Source organism: Somniosus microcephalus, chromosome 5 (genome assembly GCF_052327205.1).
Source record: "Somniosus microcephalus isolate GS21.2 chromosome 5, FLI_Smic_1.0, whole genome shotgun sequence".
NCBI lineage: Eukaryota > Metazoa > Chordata > Chondrichthyes > Squaliformes > Somniosidae > Somniosus > Somniosus microcephalus.
The window spans coordinates 1,549,493-1,575,864 of NC_140991.1; the positions used below are offsets into that span (position 1 = coordinate 1,549,493).

Below are 26,372 nucleotides of genomic sequence, written 5' to 3' on the forward strand. Positions count from 1 at the left end.
AGAGATAATCACAGCAGTCAAAGGTGTGAATGGTGTCCAAACAGGTCAGTCAGGGAAACATTACATCAAAGAACAATGAGGTGGGGTCACAAGGGGTCAAATATTGCAGATGCTGGGGTCTGTATGGAAAAACGAAAAAAAAAAACAGACAAAAAACATTTTTTTTGGCTGGAAATCACAGCAGGTCCGGCCGCATCTGTGTAGAGAGAACAAGCCAATGTCGACTCGAGTCTGGATGACCCTGCGTCAGGTGGGGTTACATGTAGCATGACATGAACCCAAGATGTCTGTTGAGGCCGTCCTCATGGGTGCGGAACTTGGCTATCAATGTACAGACTGAGTGAGCATAGCCTGGCCATCGAAAAAGGCAGACACAGGCAGACCTGGCTGCCCAGAGAGGACAGGATATGGTCTCACTGCAGTCAGGGAGTGGTGGAGACAGGGATGCACTTCCTCACAACTTATGGAAACTATCAGGACATAAGGGGGAATTTCTACCCAAAATTCATAAAAATATGCCCTGAATTCAAAAATTTAAATGACCACCTAAAACTCCCATATCTATTCGGGGAACAGAGAAAATGCGTAACGTTAGCGGCGAACTATGTCACAGCTTGCCATAAGCAGAGGGACAACCAGTGACCAGTAAATCCAAGAAAAGATTATATGCATATTATATGTGTATATATTTATGTACACATGGGTATATTTGTCTATACACTATGTCTAGATCTGCATTTACGTGTCCAATCATACATGTTTTTCTCTGCTTTGGCAACATAAGATGTATCTTGTCATGCCAATAAAGCAAATTGAATTGAATTGAGAGAGGGGGGGAGGGAGAGGGGGCGGAGGGAGGCTGGGGGAGATGGGGGATGGAGGCTGGGGGAGAGAGCGGGGGAGGGAGGCTGGGGGAGAGGGGGGAGGGAGGCTGGGGGAGGGGGGGGAGGGAGGCTGGGGAAGAGAGGGGGGAGGGAAGCTGGGGGAGAGGGGGATGAAGGGGTGGGGGGGAGAGCAGAATGGAGGGGTGGGGGAGAGAGCGGAATGGAGGGGTGGGGGGAGAGAGTGGGAGGGGAGGAGTGGGGGAGAGAGCGGGAGGGGAGGGGTGGGGGGAGAGAGCGGGAGGGGAGGGGTGGGGGGAGAGAGCGGGAGGGGAGGGGTGGGGGGAGAGAGCGGGAGGGGATGGGTGGGGGGAGAGAGCGGGAGGGGAGGGGTGGGGGGAGAGAGCGGGAGGGGAGGGGTGGGGGGAGAGAGCGGGAGGGGAGGGGTGGGGGGAGAGAGTGGGAGGGGATGGGTGGGGGTGTGTGAGGGGGTGAAGAGGGAGGGATGGGGAGAGAAAGGGGAGGGGAGGGGGATGCTGGTGTTGGGAGAGAGGGGTGGGGGATAGAGTGCGGGGTGGGGGGAAGGTGGTGGGAGGGGGAGGCTGGTGTGGGGAGGTGTGGCTGGTGTGGGGTGGAGAGGGAGGGTGGGGGGGTGAGAGGTGGGTGGGAGGGGGAGGGCTGGTGTGGGGGGAGGGGTGAGGGGGTGGAGAGGGATAGAGAATAGGGGAAGAGGGGTGATGGTGCAAGTGGGGGAAGGGGAAATTGATAAAGAAAGGGAAAATAGAATATGAGAGTAAACTAGCGAGAGACATAAAAACAGACTGTAAAAGCTTCTATAGGTATGTAAAAAGGAAAAGATTAGCAAAAGTAAATGTGGGTCCCTTAGAGGCTGAGACAGGAGAAATTATAATGGGGAATAAGGAAATGGCAGAGAAATTAAACAAATATTTCGTGTCTGTCTTCACGGAAGAAGACGCAAAAAACTTCCCGGAAATGGAGAACCAAGGGTCTGGCGAGAATGAGGAACTGAAAGAAATTAGTATTAGTAAAAAAAAAAGTACTGGAGAAATTAATGGGACTGAAAGCCGATAAATCCCCGTGACCTGATGGCCTATGGCCTAGGGTTTTGAAAGAGGTGGCTATAGAGATAGTGGATACATTGGTTGTCATTTTCCAAAATTCCATAGATTCTGGAACGGTCCTTTACCTGAGCTGCCACCTCTGCTGCCGATTCCTTTCAGCATAACTTCCTTGCTTTTGTCCTCTGTGCTTCGGTTTATAAAGCCCAGGATCCCGTATGCTTTTTTAACAGCCTTCTCAACTTGTCCTGCCACCTTCAAAGACTTGTGTACAAACACCCCAGGTCTCCCTGTCACTGCACCCTTTTTAAAATTGTACCCTTTAGTTTATATTGCCTCTCCTCAATTTTCCTACCAAAATGCACCACTTCACCGCTCATCTGTAGTTTTACCCGATCACAGTTTTGACCAGTCTCTCTTTTTAAATTAATTCTCGGGATGCGGGCGTCGCTGGGAAAGCCAGCATTTATTGCCCATCCCTAATTGCCCTCGAGAAGGTGGTGATGAGCTGCCTTCTTGAATACAACTGAGTGACTTGCTAGGCCATTTCAGAGGGCAGTTCAGAGTCAACCACATTGCTGTGGGTCTGGAGTCACATATAGGCCAGACCGGGTAAGGACGGCAGATTTCCTTCCCTGAAGGACATTAGTGAACCAGATGGTTTTTACAACAATCTGGTAGTTTAATGGTCACCATTACTGATACCAGCTTTTTATAAATTCCAGATTTATTTAATTAACTCAATTTAAATTGCCCAGCTGGCGTGGTGGGATTTGAACTCACGTCTCTGGATCATTAGTCCCGGCCTCTGGATTAGTAATTAAAGGAAAGATTACAAGGGGGTGGGGTTAGACAGTGGAGATGGGGAGACAGTGGGCATCAAATCGAAATGATACCAATATCCTGCCCAATCTAACCCAGCCCTAAATATCATTTCAGGCTTACGGCATAGTGTGGGAAAGCAATTGATCGACAGACTGGGGAGGTGGTGGCTGTGAAGAAAATATTCGATGCATTCAGAAACCAAACAGATGCACAGGTACCACTGGGGGAGCGGAGTTACAGAGCATGGTGTTATCATAAGACATAAGAAATAGGAGCAGGAGTCGGCCATTTGCCCCTCGAGCCTGCTCCGCCATTCAGTCAGATCATGGCTGATCTTCAACCTCAACTCCACTTTCCTGCACTATCCCCGTATCCCTTGATTCCTTTAATATCCAAAAATCTGTCGATCTCTGTCTTGAATATACTCAACGACTGGAATTCTCTACCCCAGAGGGCTGTGGAGGCTCAAAGATTCACCACCCTCTGTGTGAAGAAATTTCCCCTCATCTCAGTCCTAAATGGTTGACCCTTATTCTGAGACTGTGACCCCTGGTTCTAGACTCCCCAGCCAAGGGGAAACATCCTCCCTGCATCTACCCTGTCAAGCCCTGTAAGAATTTTGTATGTTTCAATGAGATCACCTCTCATTCTTCTAAACTCTAGAGAATATAGGCCGAGTGCTGTCTGGCGTCTACCCCCACCATCCCCGGTGTCCCTCGCCCCGCCGTCCCCGGTGTCTCTCTCGCCCCGCCGTCCCCGGTGTGTGTGTCTCGCCCCGCCGTCCCCGGTGTGTCCCTTGCCCTGGTGTCTCTCTCGCCCCGCCGTCCCCGCTGTGTCCCTCGCCCCGGTGTCTCTCTCGCCTCGCCCCGCCGTCCCCGGGGTCTCTCTCGCCCCGGGGTCTCTCTCGCCCCGCCGTCCCCGGGGTCTCTCTCGCCCCGCCGTCCCCAGGGTCTCTCTCGCCCCGCCGTCCCCGGGGTCTCTCTCGCCCCGCCGTCCCCGGGGTCTCTCTCGCCCCGCCGTCCCCGGGGTCTCTCTCGCCCCGCCGCCCCCGGCGTGTCTCTCTTGCCCCCGCCGCCCCCGGCGTGTCTCTCTCTCTTCGCCCCGCCGCGTCTCTCTCTCTCGCCCCGCCGCCCCCGGCGTGTCTCTCTCTCTCGCCCCGCCGCCCCCGGCGTGTCTCTCTCTCTCGCCCCGCCGCCCCCGGCGTGTCTCTCTCGCCCCGCCGCCCCCGGCGTGTCTCTCGCCCCAGTGTCTCTCTCGCCCCGCCGTCCCCGGGGTGTCTCTCTTGCCCCGCCGTCCCCGGGGTCTCTCTCGCCCCGCCGTCCCCGGTGTCTCTCTCGCCCCGCCGTCCCCGGTGTCTCTCTCGCCCCGCCCTCCCCGGTGTCTCTCTTTCGCCCCGCCACCCCCAGTGTCCCTCTCTCGCCCCGGTGTGTCTCTCTCGCCCCGGCGTCCCCCTCTCGCCCCGGCGTCCCTCTCTCGCCCCGCCGCCCCCGGCGTCCCTCTCTTCGCCCCGCCGCCCCCGGCGTCCCTCTCTCGCCCCGCCGCCCCCGGCGCCTCTCTCTCGCCCCGCCGCCCCCGGCGTGTCTCTCTCACCCCGGCGTGTCTCTCTCGCCCCCGCCGTCCCCGGCGTGTCTCTCTCTCTCGCCCCGCCGTCCCCGGCGTGTCTCTCTCTCTCGCCCCGCCGCCCCCGGCGTCCCCCTCTCGCCCCGGCGTCCCTCTCTCGCCGCCCCGCCGCCCCCCGGCGTCCCTCTCTCGCCCCGCCGCCCCCGGCGTCCCTCTCTCGCCCCGCCGCCCCCGGCGCCTCTCTCTCGCCCCCGCCGCCCCCCGGCGTGTCTCTCTCGCCCCGGCGTGTCTCTCTCGCCCCGCCGTCCCCGGCGTGTCTCTCTCTCTCGCCCCGCCGTCCCCGGCGTGTCTCTCTCTCTCGCCCCGCCGTCCCCGGCGTGTGTCTCTCTCTCGCCCCGCCGTCCCCCGGCGTGTCTCTCTCTCTCGCCCCGCCGTCCCCGGCGTGTCTCTCCCTCTCGCCCCGCCGTCCCCGGCGTGTCTCTCTCGCCCCGCCGTCCCCGGCGTGTCTCTCTCTCTCTCGCCCCGCCGCCCCCGGCGTGTCTCTCTCTCGCCCCGCCGCCCCCGGCGTGTCTCTCTCTCTCGCCCCGCCGCCCCCGGCGTGTCTCTCTCTCTCGCCCCGCCGTCCCCGGCGTGTCTCTCTCTCTCGCCCCCGCCGTCCCCGGCGTGTCTCTCTCTCTCGCCCCGCCGTCCCCGGCGTGTCTCTCTCTCTCTCGCCCCGCCGTCCCGGCGTGTGTCTCTCGCCCCGCCGTCCCCGGCGTGTCTCTCTCTCTCGCCCCGCCGTCCCCAGCGTGTCTGTCTCTCTCGCCCCGGCGTGTCTCTCTCGCCCCGCCGTCCCCGGCGTGTGTCTCTCTCTTGCCCCGCCGTCCCCGGCGTGGTCTCTCTCTCTCGCCCCGGCGTGTCTCTCTCTCTCGCCCCGGCGTGTCTCTCTCTCTCGCCCCGCCGTCCCCGGCGTGTGTCTCTCTCTCGCCCCGGCGCGTCTCTCTCGCCCCGCCGCCCCCGGCGCGTCTCTCTCGCCCCACCGCCCCCGGCGTGTCTGTCTCTCTCTCGCCCCGGCGTGTGTCTCTTTCGCCCCACCGTTCCCGGCGTTTTTCTCGCCCCGCCGTCCCCGGTGTCTCTCGCCCCGCCGCCCCCGGCTATCTATCTGATATTTTTCTGTTATTTTTCAGAGGACTTTCCGTGAAATTTTGTTCCTGCAGGTGAGGTTTGTTTAATATACATTTTTGCATTTTCATAGTGATGGAGGGGGAGGGACGGGACGGGGATGGACGGACGGAGGGACGGGACGGGACAGGCAGACGGAGGGAGGGAGGGACGGGCGGCGGGGGAGGGAGGGACGGAGGGGGAGGGAGGGGCCGACGGAGGGACGGGACAGGCCGACGGAGGGACGGGACAGGCCGACGGAGGGACGGGACAGGCAGAGGGAGGGACGGGCGGGCAGAGGGAGAGACGGGCGGGCAGAGGGAGAGACGGGCGGGCAGAGGGAGAGACGGGCGGGCAGAGGGAGGGACGGGCGGGCAGAGGGAGAGACGGGCGGGCAGAGGGAGAGACGGGCGGGCAGAGGGAGAGACGGGCGGGCAGAGGGAGGGACGGGCGGAGGGGGAGAGGAAGGGAGGAGGAAGGGGGGAGGAGGAGGAAAGGGGGGGAGGAGGAGGAAGGGGGGGAGGAGGAGGAAGGGGCGGAGGGGGGAGGAAGGGGCGGAGGGGGGAGGAAGGGGCGGGAGGGGGAGGAAGGGGCGGGGGGGAGGAAGGGGCGGAGAGGGAGGAGGAAAGGGCGGAGAGGGAGGAGGAAGGGGTGGAGAGGGAGGAGGCGGGGAGGAAGGGGCGGAGGAGGAGGGACGGGCAGGCGGAGGGGGTTGAAGGGGAGGGTGGGAGGCAGCGGGATGGAGGTGGAGTGGTAGTGTTCCCATGTGGAGAGCTTCACGCTGGCCTGAGCTGTGTGTTTATATCACCCACGCTGAGCTGCTGTTCAGATTGCTGGGGTATTTGCAATCTTTTTGCACCTGCCGTGCACTAAACTCTGTCTTTACCTACTAGGAATTTGGGTATCACCCCAATGTCATCAAACTGCTCAATGTCATTCGAGCAGCAAACGACAGGGACATCTACCTGGTCTTCGAGTTCATGGGTAAGATGCAGTGCCAAAGGCCGCCTCGAGTTTGGCAGGGAAAGGGTGGAAGCGGGGTCCGGATCAGAGTCCGGGAAAGGCTGGGAGCGGGGTCTGGATCAGAGTCTGGGAAAGGATGGGAGCAGGATCCAGATCAGAGTCCGGGAAAGGCTGGGAGCGGGGTCCGGGAAAGGGTGGGAGCGGGGTCCAGATCAGAGTCTGGGAAAGGGTGGGAGCGGGGTCCGGATCAGAGTCCGGGAAAGGGTGGGAGCGGGGCCCGGGAAAGGGTGGGAGCGGGGTCCAGATCAGAGTCCTGGAAAGGGTGGGAGCGGGGTCCGGATCAGAGTCCGGGAAAGGGTGGGAGCGGGGTCCGGATCAGAGTCCGGGAATGGGTGGGAGCGAGGTCCGGATCAGAGTCCGGGAAAAGGTGGGAGCGTGGTCCGGATCAGAGTCCGGGAAAGGGTGGGAGCGGGGTCCGGATCAGAGTGAGGGTGATGGGCCCAGTCTGTGCTGTTGTGTCTGAGGGGCGAAGGCCCAGTCCGTGCTGTTGTGTCTGAGGGGCGAAGGCCCAGTCTGTGCTGTTGTGTCTGAGGGGCGAAGGCCCAGTCTGTGCTGTTGCGTCTGAGGGGGAGGGGCCCAGTCTGTGCTGTTGTGCCTGAGGGGCGAAGGCCCAGTCTGTGCTGTTGTGTCTGAGGGGCGAAGGCCCAGTCTGTGCTGTTGTGCCTGAGGGGCGAAGGCCCAGTCTGTGCTGTTGTGTCTGAGGGGCGAAGGCCCAGACTGTGCTGTTGTGTCTGAGGGGCGAAGGCCCAGACTGTGCTGTTGTGTCTGAGGGGGATGGGCCCAGTCTGTGCTGTTGTGTCTGAGGGGCGAAGGCCCAGTCTGTGCTGTTGTGTCTGAGGGGCGAAGGCCCAGACTGTGCTGTTGTGTCTGAGGGGGATGGGCCCAGTCTGTGCTGTTGTGTCTGAGGGGGAGGGGCCCAGTCTGTGCTGTTGTGCCTGAGGGGCGAAGGCCCAGTCTGTGCTGTTGTGTCTGAGGGGCGAAGGCCCAGTCTGTGCTGTTGTGTCTGAGGGGGATGGGCCCAGTCTGTGCTGTTGTGTCTGAGGGGGATAGGCCCAGTCTGTGCTGTTGTGTCTGAGGGGGATGGGCCCAGTCTGTGCTGTTGTGTCTGAGGGGCGAAGGCCCAGTCTGTGCTGTTGTGTCTGAGGGGGATGGGCCCAGTCTGTGCTGTTGTGTCTGAGGGGGATAGGCCCAGTCTGTGCTGTTGTGTCTGAGGGGGATGGGCCCAGTCTGTGCTGTTGTGTCTGAGGGGGATGGGCCCAGTCTGTGCTGTTGTGTCTGAGGGGGATAGGCCCAGTCTGTGCTGTTGTGTCTGAGGGGGATGGGCCCAGTCTGTGCTGTTGTGTCTGAGGGGCGAAGGCCCAGTCTGTGCTGTTGTGTCTGAGGGGCGAAGGCCCAGACTCAGTGTGCTGTGTGTTGCAGAGACTGATTTGCACGCGGTGATAAAGAAGGGGAACCTGCTGAAGGATATTCACATCCGCTACATCCTCTACCAGCTACTGAAAGCCACCAAGTTCATCCACTCGGGAAATGTGATCCATCGGGATCAGAAGGTAGGAGTGTGGAACTCGCTCCCGCCCCTCGTCTGCCAGACAGTGCAGGGCTGGGAAAGGGCCTCTGCTCAGCTTCCTGCCCCGTTTTACAGATCTACAGAGATTTACATGGAGTCTGCGGCACAGAAACAGGTCCATGCCGGTGTTTATGCTCCGCACGAGCCTCTACCCTATCAAACTCTTTCTTAATCTCAGGTCACCCCTCATCTACACTTGCACAGCACAGTTTGGATGAGGGAGATGAATTGATGAGAGCAGATGGAAGGAAATGGTGGATACACCTCGGGTCAGTCGGTTATCAATGCACACCTCCCAATACCCCAGGAGCATGGCCCAACTCAGTCTCTCTCTCTCACTCTCTCTCTCCCCTGACGTGCCTGGCCTGTGTCTGACTCTCCCCTGACGTACCTGGCCTGTGTCTGTCTCTCCCCTGACGTACCTGGCCTGTGTCTGTCTGTCTCTCTCCTGACGTACCTGGCCTGAGTCTGTCTCTCCCCTGACGTACCTGGCCTGAGTCTGTCTGTCTCTCTCCTGACGTACCTGGCCTGAGTCTGTCTGTCTGTCTCCTGACGTACCTGGCCTGAGTCTGTCTGTCTCTCTCCTGACGTACCTGGCCTGAGTCTGTCTCTCTCCTGACGTGCCTGGCCTGTGTCTGTCTCTCTCCTGACGTGCCTGGCCTGTGTCTGTCTCTCCCCTGACGTACCTGGCCTGTGTCTGTCTCTCTCCTGACGTGCCTGGCCTGTGTCTGTCTCTCTCCTGACGTGCCTGGCCTGTGTCTGTCTCTCTCCTGACGTGCCTGTGCCTGATCTGTCTCTCTCCTGACGTACCTGGCCTGTGTCTGTCTCTCTCCTGACGTGCCTGGCCTGTGTCTGTCTCTCTCCTGACGTACCTGGCCTGTGTCTGTCTCTCTCCTGACGTGCCTGGCCTGTGTCTGTCTCTCTCCTGACGTGCCTGGCCTGAGTCTGTCTCTCCCCTCTGACGTACCTGGCCTGTGTCTGTCTCTCCCCTGACGTGCCTGGCCTGTGTCTGTCTCTCTCCTGACGTACCTGGCCTGTGTCTGTCTCTCTCCTGACGTACCTGGCCTGTGTCTGTCTCTCTCCTGACGTACCTGGCCTGTGTCTGTCTCTCTCCTGACGTGCCTGGCCTGTGTCTGTCTCTCCCCTCTGACGTACCTGGCCTGTGTCTCTCTCCTGACGTGCCTGGCCTGTGTCTGTCTCTCCCCTCTGACGTACCTGGCCTGTGTCTGTCTCTCTCCTGACGTGCCTGGCCTGAGTCTGTCTCTCCCCTCTGACGTACCTGGCCTGTGTCTGTCTCTCTCCTGACGTGCCTGGCCTGTGTCTGTCTCTCTCCTGACGTACCTGGCCTGTGTCTGTCTCTCTCCTGACGTGCCTGGCCTGTGTCTGTCTCTCTCCTGACGTGCCTGGCCTGTGTCTGTCTCTCTCCTGACGTACCTGGCCTGTGTCTGTCTCTCTCCTGACGTGCCTGGCCTGAGTCTCTCTCTCTCCCCTGACGTGCCTGGCCTGTGTCTGTCTCTCTCCTGACGTACCTGGCCTGTGTCTGTCTCTCTCCTGACGTACCTGGCCTGTGTCTGTCTCTCTCCTGACGTACCTGGCCTGTGTCTGTCTCTCTCCTGACGTGCCTGGCCTGTGTCTGTCTCTCCCCTCTGACGTACCTGGCCTGTGTCTCTCTCCTGACGTGCCTGGCCTGTGTCTGTCTCTCCCCTCTGACGTACCTGGCCTGTGTCTGTCTCTCTCCTGACGTGCCTGGCCTGAGTCTGTCTCTCCCCTCTGACGTACCTGGCCTGTGTCTGTCTCTCTCCTGACGTGCCTGGCCTGTGTCTGTCTCTCTCCTGACGTGCCTGGCCTGTGTCTGTCTCTCCCCTGACGTACCTGGCCTGTGTCTGTCTCTCTCCTGACGTGCCTGGCCTGTGTCTGTCTCTCTCCTGACGTGCCTGGCCTGTGTCTGTCTCTCTCCTGACGTGCCTGTGCCTGATCTGTCTCTCTCCTGACGTACCTGGCCTGTGTCTGTCTCTCTCCTGACGTGCCTGGCCTGTGTCTGTCTCTCTCCTGACGTACCTGGCCTGTGTCTGTCTCTCTCCTGACGTGCCTGGCCTGTGTCTGTCTCTCTCCTGACGTGCCTGGCCTGAGTCTGTCTCTCCCCTCTGACGTACCTGGCCTGTGTCTGTCTCTCCCCTGACGTGCCTGGCCTGTGTCTGTCTCTCTCCTGACGTACCTGGCCTGTGTCTGTCTCTCTCCTGACGTACCTGGCCTGTGTCTGTCTCTCTCCTGACGTACCTGGCCTGTGTCTGTCTCTCTCCTGACGTGCCTGGCCTGTGTCTGTCTCTCCCCTCTGACGTACCTGGCCTGTGTCTCTCTCCTGACGTGCCTGGCCTGTGTCTGTCTCTCCCCTCTGACGTACCTGGCCTGTGTCTGTCTCTCTCCTGACGTGCCTGGCCTGAGTCTGTCTCTCCCCTCTGACGTACCTGGCCTGTGTCTGTCTCTCTCCTGACGTGCCTGGCCTGTGTCTGTCTCTCTCCTGACGTGCCTGGCCTGTGTCTGTCTCTCTCCTGACGTACCTGGCCTGTGTCTGTCTCTCTCCTGACGTGCCTGGCCTGTGTCTGTCTCTCTCCTGACGTGCCTGGCCTGTGTCTGTCTCTCTCCTGACGTACCTGGCCTGTGTCTGTCTCTCTCCTGACGTGCCTGGCCTGTGTCTGTCTCTCTCCTGACGTGCCTGGCCTGAGTCTGTCTCTCCCCTCTGACGTACCTGGCCTGTGTCTGTCTCTCCCCTGACGTGCCTGGCCTGTGTCTGTCTCTCTCCTGACGTACCTGGCCTGTGTCTGTCTCTCTCCTGACGTACCTGGCCTGTGTCTGTCTCTCTCCTGACGTACCTGGCCTGTGTCTGTCTCTCTCCTGACGTACCTGGCCTGTGTCTGTCTCTCTCCTGACGTGCCTGGCCTGTGTCTGTCTCTCCCCTCTGACGTACCTGGCCTGTGTCTCTCTCCTGACGTGCCTGGCCTGTGTCTGTCTCTCCCCTCTGACGTACCTGGCCTGTGTCTGTCTCTCTCCTGACGTGCCTGGCCTGAGTCTCTCTCTCCCCTCTGACGTACCTGGCCTGTGTCTGTCTCTCTTCTGACGTACCTGGCCTGTGTCTGTCTCTCTCCTGACGTGCCTGGCCTGTGTCTGTCTCTCCCCTCTGACGTACCTGGCCTGTGTCTGTCTCTCTCCTGACGTGCCTGGCCTGTGTCTGTCTCTCTCCTGACGTACCTGGCCTGAGTCTGTCTCTCTCCTGACGTGCCTGGCCTGTGTCTGTCTCTCTCCTGACGTGCCTGGCCTGTGTCTGTCTCTCTCCTGACGTACCTGGCCTGAGTCTGTCTCTCTCCTGACGTACCTGGCCTGTGTCTGTCTCTCTCCTGACGTGCCTGGCCTGTGTCTGTCTCTCCCCTCTGACGTACCTGGCCTGTGTCTGTCTCTCTCCTGACGTGCCTGGCCTGTGTCTGTCTCTCTCCTGACGTGCCTGGCCTGTGTCTGTCTCTCTCCTGACGTGCCTGGCCTGTGTCTGTCTCTCTCCTGACGTACCTGGCCTGTGTCTGTCTCTCTCCTGACGTACCTGGCCTGTGTCTGTCTCTCTCCTGACGTGCCTGGCCTGTGTCTGTCTCTCTCCTGACGTGCCTGGCCTGTGTCTGTCTCTCTCCTGACGTGCCTGGCCTGTGTCTGTCTCTCTCCTGACGTACCTGGCCTGTGTCTGTCTCTCTTCTGACGTACCTGGCCTGTGTCTCTCTCCTGACGTACCTGGCCTGTGTCTGTCTCTCTCCTGACGTACCTGGCCTGTGTCTGTCTCTCTCCTGACATGCCTGGCCTGTGTCTGTCTCTCTCCTGACGTACCTGGCCTGTGTCTCTCTCCTGACGTACCTGGCCTGTGTCTCTCTCCTGACGTACCTGGCCTGTGTCTGTCTCTCTCCTGACGTACCTGGCCTGTGTCTGTCTCTCTCCTGACGTACCTGGCCTGTGTCTGTCTCTCTTCTGACGTACCTGGCCTGTGTCTGTCTCTCTCCTGACGTACCTGGCCTGTGTCTGTCTCTCTTCTGACGTACCTGGCCTGTGTCTCTCTCCTGACGTACCTGGCCTGTGTCTGTCTCTCTTCTGACGTACCTGGCCTGTGTCTCTCTCCTGACGTACCTGGCCTGGGTTTCCCAGGAATGCAGGGCTTCCTCCATGACAGGTGCTCAACCAGGCTGCTCACATCATGGCCTACAGGGAGCGAGGACTTCCATTCCAGGAATGTGTAGGTGATGGACAGCGGGTGCTTCATGCTGCAAGTCAGTGCCCATGATGCCATCACTTTGCTCCAGCCCCCTGCTCCTGGTATTTGGGACTGGACTGATGGATCCTCCGAGACCAGCATTGCCCTTTCCTTCCCCAGCCCGTGAGAAACCCAAGAACTGTAGGTGAAGGGAAATACAATGCGGCACAAGCCTCAGGAATTGGTGTTTGTAGGAACAGGAGGAGGCAGTCCCTTGAGCCAGTTCCACCATTCAGTCAGACCACAGCTGATCTGTATCTTAACTCCGTCGACCCACCTTGATTCCATAACCCTTAATACCCTGACCCAACAATAATCGATCAATCTGAGTTTTGAAATTTTCACTAGACCCCCAGCCTCAACAGCATTTTTGGGAAAAAGTTCCAGATTTCCACTCCCCTTTGTGTGAAGTGGTGCTTCCTGGCTCTAATTTGAAGGTTCCGCCCCCTTGTTCTGGACTCCCCCCACCAGAGGAAATAGTTTCTCTCTATCTACCCGAACAACTCCTTTAATCATCTTAAACACCTCGATTAGATCACCCCTTAATCCTCTGTACTCAAGGGAAAACAAGCGGTGTATATTTTCATGTACAGAAACCGATTGTCACTCTGCCCCTCTGACCCTAGCTCTCTTCTCACTCTCCAGCCTTCGAACATCCTCCTGGATGCAGACTGTTTTGTCAAACTCTGCGACTTTGGTCTGGCTCGCTGCATAAATCAGATCCAAGATGAGCAGGGGAATCCGGCATTGACGGAGTACGTGGCTACTCGCTGGTATCGAGCGCCAGAAATCCTTCTCGCTTCTCCCAGGTCAGAACTTGCAGCATTTCAGGTGTTGGTAGTTAATTAGTACTGGTTAACAAAGTGTTAGAGATAGAATCATAGAAATTTACAGCACAGAAGGAGGCTATTCGGCCCATCTTGTCTGTGACAGCCGACAAAGCTCTCCACCCTAATCCCTCTTTCCAGCACTTGGTCCGTAGCCCTATAGGTTACGACACTTCAAGTGCATATCCAAGTACTTTTTAAATGTGATGAGGGTCTCTGCCTCTACCACCCTTTCAGGCAGTGAGTTCCAGACCCCCACCACCCTCTGGGTGAAAAAAATTCTCCTCAAATCCCCTCCTACCAATTACTTTAAATCTGTGCCCCCTGGTTATCGACCCCTCTGCTAAGGGAAATAGGTCCTTCCTATCCACTCTATCTAGGCCCCTCTTAATTTTATACACCTCAATAAGGTCTCCCCTCAGCCTCCTCCGTAGGCCTCCGAACAGTTGCAACTCTGTTGGACGGAGTATCAATCAGGAAATAGTTGAGGCTTGTAATAAGGGAACATCTATAATTATGGGGGATTTTAACTATCATATTAATTGGACAAATCAAATTGGGCAGGGCTGCCTTGAGGATGAGTTCATTGAGTGTATTAGGGATGGGTTTCTTGAGCAGTATGTAACTGAACCGACCAGGGGGCAAGCAACCTTAGATCTGGTCCTGTGTAACGAGACAGGATTAATTAAAAATGTCCTAGTAAAGGATCCCCTTGAAATGAGTGACCATAACATGGTTGAATTCCATATTCAATTAGAGGGTGAGAAGGTTGGATCTCAAACAAGCGTGCTAAGCTTGAATAAAGGAGACTATGAAGGTATGAGAGCGGAATTGAGTAGAGTGGATTGGGAAAATAGATTAAAGGGTAAGACGATACATGATCAGTGGTGTACATTTAAGGAGTTATTTTACAACTTCCAAAAAATATATATTCCACTGAGAAGAAAAGGGTGTAAAAGAAAAGACAGCCATCCGTGGCTAAGTAAAGAAATTAAGGATAGTATTTGACTAAAAACAAGGGCATATAAGGTAGCCAAATCTAGTGGGAGGATAGAGGATTGGGAAAACTTTAAAAGACAGCAAAAAATAACAAAAAGATTGATTAAGAAAGGGAAGATAGATTATGAAAGTAAATTAGCAAAAAATATAAAAACAGATAGTAAGAGTTTTTATAGTTATACAAAAACAAAAAGGGTGGCTAAAGTAAATGTTGGTCCCTTAGAGGATGAGACCGGGAAATTAATGGTGGGAAATATGGAGATGGCAAAAACACTGAATGAATATTTTGTATCAGTCTTTACAGTAGAGGACACCAAGAATATCCCAACACTGGACAAGCAGGGGGCTATGGGGGGGGAGGAGCTAAACACGATCAAAATCACTAAGGAAGTGGTACTCGGTAAAATAATGGGACTCAAGGCGGATAAATCACCTGGACCTGATGGCCTACATCCTAGGGTCTTGAGGGAAGTGGCGGTAGGGATTGTGGATGCGTTGGTAATAATTTTCCAAAACTCCCTGGACTCGGCAAAGGTCCCGGCAGACTGGAAAACTGCGAATGTAACACCCTTATTTAAAAAGGGCAGTAGACAGAAGGCTGGAAACTATAGACCGGTTAGCCTAACATCTGTGGTAGGTAAAATTTTGGATTCCATTATTAAGGAGACAGTAACAGGACATTTGGATAATCATAATTTAATAGGACAAAGTCAGCATGGTTTTATGAAGGGGAAGTCATGTTTGACAAATTTGCTGGAGTTCTTTGAGGAACATATAGGGTGGATAAAGGGGAACCAGTGGACGTAGTGTATTTAGACTTCCGAAAGGCATTTGACAAGGTGCCACACAAAAGATTATTGCTTAAGATAAAAAACCACGGGATTGGGGGTAATATTCTGGCATGGATAGAGGATTGGCTATCTAACAGAAGGCAGAGAGTTAGGATAAATGGTTCATTCTCAGACTGGCAATCAGTAACTAGTGGTGTTCCGCAGGGGTCAGTGCTGGGTCCCCAACTCTTTACAATCTATATTAACGATTTGGAGGAGGGGACCGAGTGTAACATATCAAAGTTTGCAGATGATACTAAGATGGGAGGGAAAGTAGTGAGTGAGGAGGACATAAAAACCTGCAAGGGGACATAGGCTAAGTAAGTGGGCAGAGATTTGGCAGATGGAAGACAATACTGGAAAGTGTGAGGTTATGCACTTTGGCAGGAAAAGTCGTAGAGCAAGTTATTATCTTAATGGCAAGAAACTGGAAAGTACTGAAGTACAAAGGGATCTGGGGGCCTTGGTGCACGAAACTCAAAAGGTTAGTATGCAGGTGCAGCAAGTGATTAAGAAGGCCAATGGAATGTTGGCTTTCATTGCTAGGGGGATAGAATATAAAAATAGGGAGGTATTGCTTCAGTTGTACAAGGTATTGGTGAGACCGCACCTGGAATACTGCATACAGTTTTGGTGTCCATACTTAAGAAAAGACATACTTGCTCTCGAGTCAGTACAAAGAAGGTTCACTCGGTTAATCCCGGGGATGAGGGGATGGACATATGAGGAGAGGTTGAGTAGATTGGGACTCTACTCATTGGAGTTCAGAAGAATGAGAGGCGATCTTATTGAAACATGTAAGATTGTGAAGGGGTTGGATCGGGTGGATGCGGGGAGGATGTTCCAGATGATGGGTGAAACTAGAACTAGGGGGCATAGTCTTAGAATAAGGGGCTACTCTTTTAAAACTGAGATGAGGAGGAACTACTTCACTCAGAGGGTGGTAGGTCCATGGAATATGCTGCCCCAAAAAGCTGTCGAAGCTACATCATTACATAAATTTAAAACAGAAATAGACAGTTTCCTAGAAGTAAAGGGAATTAAGGGTTATGGGGAGCGGGCAGGAATTTGGACATGAGTCTAGGTTCGGATCGGTCATGGCCCTGTGGGTAGCGGAGCGGGCCCAGGGGCCGTGTAGCCTGATCCTGCTCCTATTTCGTGTGTCTAATTCTGTTAGATTCAGGAGATGGTTCTGTGATAGTAGAAATGCGGTTAGGATCAGATCTGCCATGATCTCATTGAATGGCGGAGCAGGCTCGAGGGGCCGATTGGCCTACTCCTGCTCCTATTTCTTATGTTCTTATGTTCCAAAGAAAACAACCCCAGCCGATCCAGTCTTTCCTCAGAGCTAAGATTCTCTACTCCCAGCAACATCCTTGTAAATCTCCTCTGTACCCTCTCTAGTGCAATCACATCTTTCCTGTAATGTGGTGACGAGAACTGCACGCAGTACTCTAGCTGAGGCCTAACTAGTGTTTTATACAGTTCAAACATAATCCCCCTGCTCTTATATTCTATGCCTCGGCTAATAAAGGCAAATATCCTGTATGCCTTCTTAACCACCTTATCTACCTGGCCTGCTACCTTCAGGGATCTGTGGACATGCACTCCAAGGTCCCTTTGTTCCTCTACACTACTCAGTGTCCTACCATTTAATGTGTATTTCCTTTCCTTGTTAGCCCTCCCCAAATGCATTACCTCACACTTCTCCAGATTGAATTCCATTTGCCACTGTTTTGCCCACCTGACCAGTCCACTGATATCATCCTGCAGCCTGCAGCTTTCTTCTTCAGTATCAACCACACGGCCAACTTTTGTATCATCTGCAAACTTCTTAATCATACTTCTTGCATTCAAGTCCAAATCATTGATATATACCACAAAAAGCAAAGGACCCAGTACTGAGCCCTGCGGAACCCCACTGGAAGCAGCCTTCCAGTCACAAAAACACCCTTCGACCATTACCCTCTGCTTCCTGCCTCTGAGCCACTTTCAGATCCAACTTGCCACTTTGCCCTGGATCCCATGGGCTTTTACTTTTGTGACCAGTCTGCCATGTGGAACCTTATCGAAAGCCTTGCTAAAGTCCATATACACTGCATCAAACGCACTACCCTCATCTACCCTCCTTGTTACCTCCTCAAAAAATTCAATCAAGTTAGTCAGACACGACCTTCCCTTAACAAATCCATGCTGACTGTTCATGATTAATCTGTGTCTTTCTATATAAAGATTTATTCTGTCCCTCAGAATTTTTTCCAATAATTTTCCCACCACCGAGATTAGGCTGACTGGCCTGTAATTACTCGGTCTATCCTTTTCTCCCTTTTTAAACAACGGTACCATGTTAGCAGTCCTCCAGTCCTCTGACACCGCACCTGTAGCCAGAGAGGATTGGAAAATGATGGTCAGAGCTTCTGCTATTTCCTCTCTTACTTCTCTTAATAGTCTGGGATACATTTCATCCGGGCCTGGGGATTTATCCACTTTCAAAGATGCTAAACCGGTTAATACTTCCTCTTTCATTATGTTTATTTCATCTAATATTTCACACTCCTCCCCCCTGATTGCAATGTCTGCATCGCCCCTCTCTTTCTTTTGTGAAAACAGACGCAAAGTATTCATTAAAGTACTCTGCTGCTCTGGGTAGGGTTCTTAAACAGTGGGAGTGGAGAGCCAGAGCGGCAGAGTACTTTAAACAGTGGGAGTGGAGAGCCAGAGCGGCAGAGTACTTTAAACAGTGGGAGTGGAGAGCCAGAGCGGCAGAGTACTTTAAACAGTGGGAGTGGAGAGCCAGAGCGGCAGAGTACTTTAAACAGTGGGAGTGGAGAGCCAGAGCGGCAGAGTACTTTAAACAGTGGGAGTGGAGAGCCAGAGCGGCAGAGTACTTTAAACAGTGGGAGTGGAGAGCCAGAGCGGCAGAGTACTTTAAACAGAGCGGGAGTGGAGAGCCAGAGCGGCAGAGTACTTTAAACAGTGGGAGTGGAGAGCCAGAGCGGCAGAGTACTTTAAACAGTGAGAGTGGAGAGCCAGAGCGGCAGAGTACTTTAAACAGTGGGAGTGGAGAGCCAGAGCGGCAGAGTACTTTAAACAGTGGGAGTGGAGAGCCAGAGCGGCAGAGTACTTTAAACAGAGCGGGAGCAGAGAACCAGAGTGGCAGAGTACTTTAAACAGAGAGGACCTAATTGGAGGAACGGAGTCAGAGAACGGGGATAAAGGCAGCGCGGAGCAGGGACCGGGGAGTCTGAGTGAGCGGACTACCTGCGAGGGAGACAGCCGGCAAGCGACACGTAGAAACATAGAAGATAGGAGCAGGAGTAGGCCATTCGGCCCCTCGAGCCTGCTCCGCCATTCAATGAGATCATGGCTGATCATCCAAATTCAGTACCCTGTCCCTGCCTTCTCTCCATATCCCTTGATCCCTTTAGCCTTAAGAAATATATCCAACTCCTTCTTGAATATATTTAATGAATTGGCCTCAACTGCCTTCTGTGGTAGAGAATTCCACAGGTTCACCACTCTCTGGGTGAAGAAATTCCTCTTCATCTCTGTCCTAAATGGCTTACCCCTTATCCTTAGACTGTGACCCCTGGTTCTGGATTCCCTGACCATCGGGAACATCCTTCCTGCCTCTAGTCTGTCCAGTCCTGTCAGAATTTTATAAGTTTCAATGAGATCCCCTCTCATTCTTCTGAACTCCAGCGAGTATAAGCCCAGTCGACCCAATCTCTCCTCATGCGTCATTCCTGCCATCCCAGGTATCAGCCTGGTGAATCTTCGCTGCACTCCCTCCATGGCAAGAACATCCTTCCTCAGATAAGGTGACCAAAACTGCACACAATACTCAAGATGTGGTCTCACCAAGGCCCTGTACAACTGCAGCAAGACATCCTTGTTCCTGTACTCGAACCCTCTCGCTATGAAGGCCAACATACCATTTGCCTTCTTAACCGCCTGCTGCACCTGCATGCTTGCCTTCAGCGACTGGTGCACAAGGACACCCAGGTCTCGTTGCACTTCCCCTTCTCCCAATCTATTACCATTCAGATAATAATCTGCCCAATCACCCAACCTGTCCAAATCATCCTGTCGTTTCTCGGCATCCTCCTCACAGCACACACGCCCACCCAGCTTTGTGTCGTCTATTCATTGGTTAGGGGAACAGATAGGTGTTTCTGTGGATGCAGACATGACTCCAGGATGGTATGTTGCCTCCCTGGTGCCAGGTTCAAGGATGTCACTGAGTGGCTGCAGGACACTGAGGGGGGAGGGTGAACAGCGAGAGGTCGTTGGCCATATTGGTACCAACAACATAGGCAGAAAGAGGGATGAGGTCCTGCCAGCAGAGTTTAGGGAGCTAGGAAAGAGATTAAAAAGCAGGACCTCAAAGTTAGTAATCTCCGGATTACTCCTGGTGCCACGTGCTAGTGAGTACAGGAATAGGATGATAGAACAGATGAATGTGTGGCTGGAGAGATGGTGCAGGAGGGAGGTTCTTTAAATTCCTGAGGCATTGGAACCATTTCTGGGGAAGGTTGGACCTGTACAAGCCGGACAGAGCTGGGACCAATATTCTCGCGGGGAGGTTTGCTAGTGCTGTTGGTGAGGGTTTAAACTAGCTTGGCAAGGGGATGGGCATCAGCATATAGGAGTAGAAAAGAGGAATAAGGTGCATAAAAGAGTGAGTGTGTTGGATAGTACTAGAGAAGATAGAACTAGAGGTGGAAGTAGTACCATATTAGATAGGAGCAGACTAAGAAAGACTACGAAAAATTAAAAAATGGGTTTAGAATGCATGCACGTAAACGCACAAAGTGTGGTGAATAAGGTTGTTGAACTACAAACACAATTAGCCGTGTGGCAATATGATGTTGTGGCAATAACTGAAACATGGCTTAAAAATGGTGAGGACTGTGTACCCTTGAATATCAAGTGCTAAGTGTTCAGAAAAGATAGGGAAGGAAAAAAGGGAGGTGGGGTGGCAGTGCTGATTGAGGAAGACATTGTAGTGTTGGAAAGGGAGGGTGTTCTTGAGGTACAAGGACAGAATCCATTTGGGTAGAGTTGAGGAGCAAAAAGGGTATGATCACACTATTGGGGGTATTCTGCAGGCCTCCAAATAGTGAGAGGGAGGTAGAGGAGCAAATCTGCAGGGAAATCGCAGAGATATACAAGAGCTATAGAGTGGTGATATTAGGGAACTTTAATTACCCAAATATCGATTGGGATAATGCTAGAATAAAGGGAAAGGAGGGAGAGGAATTTCTGAAATGTGTTCAGGAGAATTTCCTTGACCAATATGTTCTTGGCCCAGCTAGGAAGGAGGCATTGTTGGATCTGGTGCTGGGGAATGAGGTGGGCCAGGTCGACCAAGTGTCTGTGGGAGAACACTTGGGTACGAGTGATCATCGTATCATAAGATTTAGGTTAGCAATGGAGAGCAGCAAGGAACAATCTAGAGTGGAACTTCTAAACTGGAATAGGGCTAACTTCAATGGGATGTGAAAGGATCGAGACAGGGTAAAATGGAACCAAAGACTGACAGGAAAAACTGTAACGGATCAAATGGGTGATCTTTAAGGAGGAGATGTTCCAAGTACAGGCTAGGTATATTCCAACAAGAGGGAAGGGTAAGGGGACCAAAGCAAGGGCTCCTTGGATGATGAGGGAGATGGAGAAGATGATGAAACAAAAAAGAGGGTGTTTGATGCATGTCAGGTGAATTCTTCAAGGGAGAACCAGACCAAATACAATAACTTGAGAGGGGAAGTAAAGATGAAAATAAGTTTGGCAAAGAGAGAATATGAGAGTAGAATGGAGGTTAACATAAAAGGGAACCCAAAAATCTTCTACCGGCATGTAAACAGTAAGCGGGTAGTAAGAGGTGGGGTGGGGCCTATTCGGGACAAAGAAGGTGATATATGCTTAGAGGCGCAGGGCAAGGCTAGAATACTCAATGAGTACTTTGTATCGGTGTTTACTAAGGAGGTGGATATCAGTAGAAGTGGAAAAGGTAGAAGTAATGGAAGGGGTGAAAATTGATAAACAGGATGTAATAGAAAGGCTGGGTATGCATAAAGTGGATAAGGCACCTGGTCCAGATGGCTTGCATCCCAGGTTGCTAAGGGAATTGGAGGAGGAGATAGCGGAAGGGCTTGCCATAATTTTCCAATCTTCCCTCGATGCAGGGGAGCTGCCTGAGGATTGGAAAGTGGCAAATGTGACACCATTGTTCAAGAAAGGGTGTAAGGACAATCCTAGTAACTACAGGTCAGTCAGTTTAACATCAGTGGTAGGTAAAGTTTTAGAAACAATAATCAAGGAAAAAATTAACGGGCACTTGGAGAGGTTTAAGCTAATTAAGGAGAGCCAACATGGATTTGTAAAAGGCAGATCGTGTTTGACCAATCTAATTGAATTTTTTGATGAAGTCTTCTTCTTAGGCAGTCCCTCGGAACCGAGGATGACTTGCTTCCACATTAAAAATGAGTTCTCAGGTGACTGATGAGTCCAATGCGGGACCTACAGTCTCTGTCACAGGTGGGGCAGACGGTGGTTGAAGGGGCGGATGGGTGGGGTGCTTGGGTTAACGTGCGCTCCTTGCGCTTGGCTTCCGCTTGCTCCCGGCGAAGAGACTCAAGGTGTTCGGCTCCTTCCCGGATGCTTCTCCTCCACTTTGAGCGGTCTTGGGCCAGGGATTCCCAGGTGTCATTGGGGATGATGCACTTTTTCAAGGAGGCTTTGAGGGTGTCCTAATCTAATTGAATTTTTTTGATGAAGTAACAGAGGATTGATGAAGGGAATGCAATGGATGTTGTCTACATGGATTTTCGGAAGGCATTTGACAAAGTACCACATAGAAGGCTGGTTAACAAAATTGAGGTTCATGGAATAGGTGTACAAGATTATGACGGATTTGGATAGGCTAGACAGGGAAAGGCTGTTCCCACTAGTTGATGGTACAAGGACTAGGAGACACAGATTTAAGGTTTTGGGCAAGAGATACAGGGGGGATGTGAGGAAAAACTTTTTTACGTGGTGAGAACCTGGAACTCGCTGACGGAAGTGGTGGAAGCGGAGACACTCAGTGTTTTCAAGGGGAGACTGGATAGGCACTTGAGGGAAATAAACTTGTGGGGGAATGAGACTGACTGGATTGCTCTACAGAGAGCCGGCACAGACTCGATGGGCTGAATGGCCACCTTCCGTGCTGTTATGACTATATTTTCTCATGCCCTCTCCTTGCTTTCCTAATTTCCTTTTTAATTTCACCCCTGCAATTTCTATACTCCTCTAGGGTTTCTGCAGTATTGAGTCCTCGGTACCTGTCATAAGCTTCCTCTTTTTTCTTTATCCTACCCTGTATGCCCCTTGACATCCAGGGAGCTCTAGATTTGTTAATCCCACCCTTTTTCTTTAAGGGAACATACTTGCTCTGAACCCTCACTATCTCCTCCTCGAATGCCTCCCACTGCTCTGACACTGATTTACCTTCAAGTTTCTGTCTCTAGTCCACTTTGGCTAAATCATCTCTCTGTAAAAGTAGCTTTTCCCCAATTGAGAACTTTTATTCCTGGTCCATCTTTGTCCTTTTCTATAACTACCTGTTAGATCCGTGTGTTAATGGAGACACGGAATGCAGGGGTTGATTTAACAAGTGTTTACTGAACAAAGTCTGGAGGTGAACTAACTACACAAGACGCTACACAGGCTTATATACCCGAGTGGTCACTACTGGTACTACAGTATACAGGGGCTTCAAAAACATAGTTCCTCTTAAAGGTACATACACTACAATTCCTCCCCTTTTAGATAAATAGTACATAACATTTTAAGTAATCATTAAATAACATTTTTGCAAGAACAATAATCTACACATTTGCTGAAGTTAATCAATTACAAATTCAGTCTCTCTGGAGGCTTCCTGACTCGGTCCGGATAACGCCTCGGTGGTGTAGTAGGTTTCGGTGGTGTAGTAGGTTCTTTTGGCAAGGTCGATTCGGCTTCAATGCCAGTGTCGGGTTCATCTGGTTCCAGTATCACCGGATCGGAGGTAGATACTATGGGTATCTCTGCTTCATCACTAGGCGTATAGAGTTGTGGTGTAGGTTGTCCTTTTTCGGATGACTCTATGATCTGGTCAGCATGGTGCCTTATTATGCTTTCTCCAATGTCCACGGTATACATCAGCGGTCCTAGTCGTGAGCAAATAGTTCCAGGCTGCCATTTCTCGGTACGGTAGTCCCGGGCCAAAACTGGTTGACCTATCTGGAAGGTTCTAGTTGGCCTTTCATTCATGCTTTGAAATTGCCGGTTCTCTACGTCCCTTCTGACGTTTGGCTTGACCAAATCCAGCCGGCATCTTAGTCTTCTATTGAAAAACATCATGGCGGGGGTTTGGTTTGTAACCACGTGTTGCATTCCTGTACGCAAACAAGAAGTTATCTACCTTATGTTGTAGATTTATGTCTTCATTACCCATGGCCTTTATGGCCTTCTTGAAGGTCTGGACAAACCTTTCAGCCAATCCATTGGTGGCGGGATGGTATGAGGCGGACGTGTAGTGCTTAACGCCATTGTTTTTTAAGAACTTCCTGAATTCTTCGGATACAAATTGCAGTCCATTATCAGAACAGATCTGTTCAGGCAGCCCATTCCTGGCGAATATGGTCCTTAATACTGTGATGGTTTTTTCCGTGGTGGTGGAGGACATCTTTATTACCTCCGGCCACTTGGAGTGTGCATCCACCGCGATTAAGAACATTGAGTCCATAAATGGACCAGCAAAGTCGATATGTACCCTTTGCCATGGAGATGAGGGCCACTCCCATGGATGTAGAGGGGCTTGTGGTGGGGCGTTTTGGACCTTCTGGCATCCTAGACAGCTCTTGGTCATTTCTTCGATGTCTCCATCGATACCTGGCCACCACACAAATGCTCTGGCTAAGTTCTTCATTTTCACTCCACCCAGATGCCCCTCGTGAAGCTCCTTTAGCACTCTATCCTTGAGTTTGGGTGGAATCACCACTCTGGATCCACACATCAAGGTTCCTCGGCACACTGACAGCTGTTCTCTTCTTTGCGAGAATGCTGGCAACAGTTGTTCGCCATGTGCTGGCCATCCCTTCACCGTTAAATCGTAGACTCGTGAGAGAGTCGGGTCATTTCGCGTTTCCTTTTCAATGGTAGAATTTGTCACCGGTAAACATTCCACTATGGTCGAGTGAAACATCTCCACTGGGTCCACTGTAGGCGCCTCTTCCACCGTTGGCAACGGTAGGCGCGATAACCCATCAGCATTCCCATGCTGTTTTGTTCCTTTGTATTCTATGTCATATTGGTGTGCCCCTAGGAAAAGGGACCACCTCTGTAGCCTTTGCGCTGTCATCATGGGAACGCCCTTTTTAGGGTTGAATATGGAGACGAGGGGTTGATGGTCAGTCAACAAGGTAAATTTTTGTCCGTGTAGGTAATGGTTGAATTTCTTCACCCCCCCCACACCAGGCTGAGTGCCTCCCTGTCGATCTGGGCATAGTTACGCTCAGCTGAGTTCAATGAGCGTGACGCAAAAGCTGTCGGCCGCTCTGGGCCATCAGGGAATCTATGCGATAATGCCGCTCCCACGTCGTAAGGGGATGCATCGCACGCCAGTCTGATTGGCAGTGATGGGTTGTAATGAGCCAACACTTCCCTGGACGTGATCAAGCCTTTGCATTTATGGAAGGCACGTTTACAGTCTTCGCTCCATTTCCAAACTACTCCCGTTTGTAGCAGTGCGTTAAGCGGGTGCAGAACCGTCGACAAGTTTGGTAAAAATTTATGATAGTAATTTACTAATCCCAGGAACGACCTTAATTGTGAGACATTTTCAGGCGCTGGGGTCTTTACGACCGCTTCAATTTTTTCAGGTGACTTATGCAACCCTTCTTCGTTAATGACATGGCCACAATATGATATTTGTTTCTGGAAAAATTCGCACTTGGGGCGATTTGCTCGTAGGCCCCGTTCTCTCAGCCTCGTGAGCACCTGCTCCAAGTTGGCAAGGTGCTCATTGTCGTTTTCTCCTGTTACAAGGATGTCGTCTAGGTAGCATTGAGTCCCCGGAATCCCTTGCAGGACTTGCTCCATAGCTCTTTGCCAGATAGCCGGAGCTGATGCCACTCCGAAAACCAGTCGATTGTACTGGTACAGGCCTTTGTGTGTGTTTATCGTGAGATACTTTTTGGAGGCCTCCTCAACCTCCATCTGTAGATATGCCTGTGCTAAGTCAATTTTGGTGAAACGTTTCCCTCCGGCTAGTGAGGCGAAAAGAGGATACTGTACCGTGTGAAGAACCGGGTTTACAGTCACCTTGAAGTCCCCACAGATGTGAACTTTTCTCTGTTCTTCAGATTTATCATTATTCAACGTTTTCTTCATGACCGGGACGATGGGTGTTGCCTATTCGTTCCAATCTACCTTGGATAACACGCCTGCTTTTTCCAAATTCTCCAGCTCTGCCTCGACAGCTGGACGAATTGCGTATGGCACCGGCCTTGCCTTAAAAAACTTGGAAATTGCCGCATCTTCCACTTTTATTGAGGCGGTGGCGCCTTTCAGGGTTCCTAGTTCCTGTTGAAACACTTCTTTGGCGTTAGCCAAGATTTCTTTTAATCGTCGAGGTATGACGTCATCATCGTTTTTTTTCTTACTGGTCACCGTCAGTGCCTGAATGGAGTGCCAGTCTAAACGTATCTTTCTGATCCATTCACGTCCCAACAACGGTGGACCACCATCTTGCAGAACGTATAAATACAACTTCTGTATTTCCTTGCCGTTGTATACAACAGGCACCCTTATTTTCCCTCTGGGGTATACTTTCTGCCCCGTATATGTCTTCAAGATAATGGATGTGCCTTTCAAAGGTATATACGGAAATAGCCGCTCGCAATCCCATCGACTCATGACGGTCAGAGCTGATCCTGTATCTCGCTCCATTTTGACTGGGGACCCCGCTATCGTGAGGGTAACCCAAATGGTCTGGTAATCTTCTTTGGCAATTACATTATGTAATTTGAGACAGCTTAGTCTCTTGTTTCCGGAGTCGCTATCGCTCTTCTGGTCTTCGGAGCTACTGTCCGTCATCATTTGTACCTTTCTGTACTTTTCCTTATTGACCTTTTTACTGTCAGTGGATTTCTTTCCAGATCTGCATACACGTGCAATGTGTCCCATCTTTCCGCATTACCTGCATGCTTTGTCCTTGAACCAGCAGTCCTTCTGGTCATGGGTGGATCTGCCGCAGCGATAACATCTCTCGAAACCCCGTGTCATTTCATGGGTGCCGAAGTCCTGTGGCTTTTGCTGTATCTCTGCAGCTCCTCTTGCTGCTGCTTCGTATGATACAGCCACACTGAAAGCCTTGTCCAGTGTCTAAATC

General features: G+C 52.7%; 1 protein-coding gene across 3 annotated transcripts in view; it reads left to right on the forward strand.

Annotated features, from left to right (window-relative positions):
- The first annotated feature begins 2,551 nt into the window (after positions 1-2,551).
- The window catches only part of mapk15 (mitogen-activated protein kinase 15), a 111,663-nt gene continuing 87,842 nt past the window's right edge, over positions 2,552-26,372 (forward strand). For 2 of the 3 annotated variants that reach the window (XM_085987217.1, XM_085987218.1), the window contains exons 1-4: positions 2,552-2,939; positions 5,452-5,481; positions 6,319-6,409; positions 12,943-13,106. In XM_085987217.1, coding sequence (XP_085843343.1) covers positions 2,911-2,939; positions 5,452-5,481; positions 6,319-6,409; positions 12,943-13,106 — 314 coding nt within the window. In that variant the 5' untranslated portion in view covers positions 2,552-2,910. Of the gene's footprint in view, positions 2,940-5,451; positions 5,482-6,318; positions 6,410-7,867; positions 7,999-12,942; positions 13,107-26,372 lie in introns of all 3 variants that reach the window. The other variant, XM_085987220.1, reaches the window with a different exon arrangement.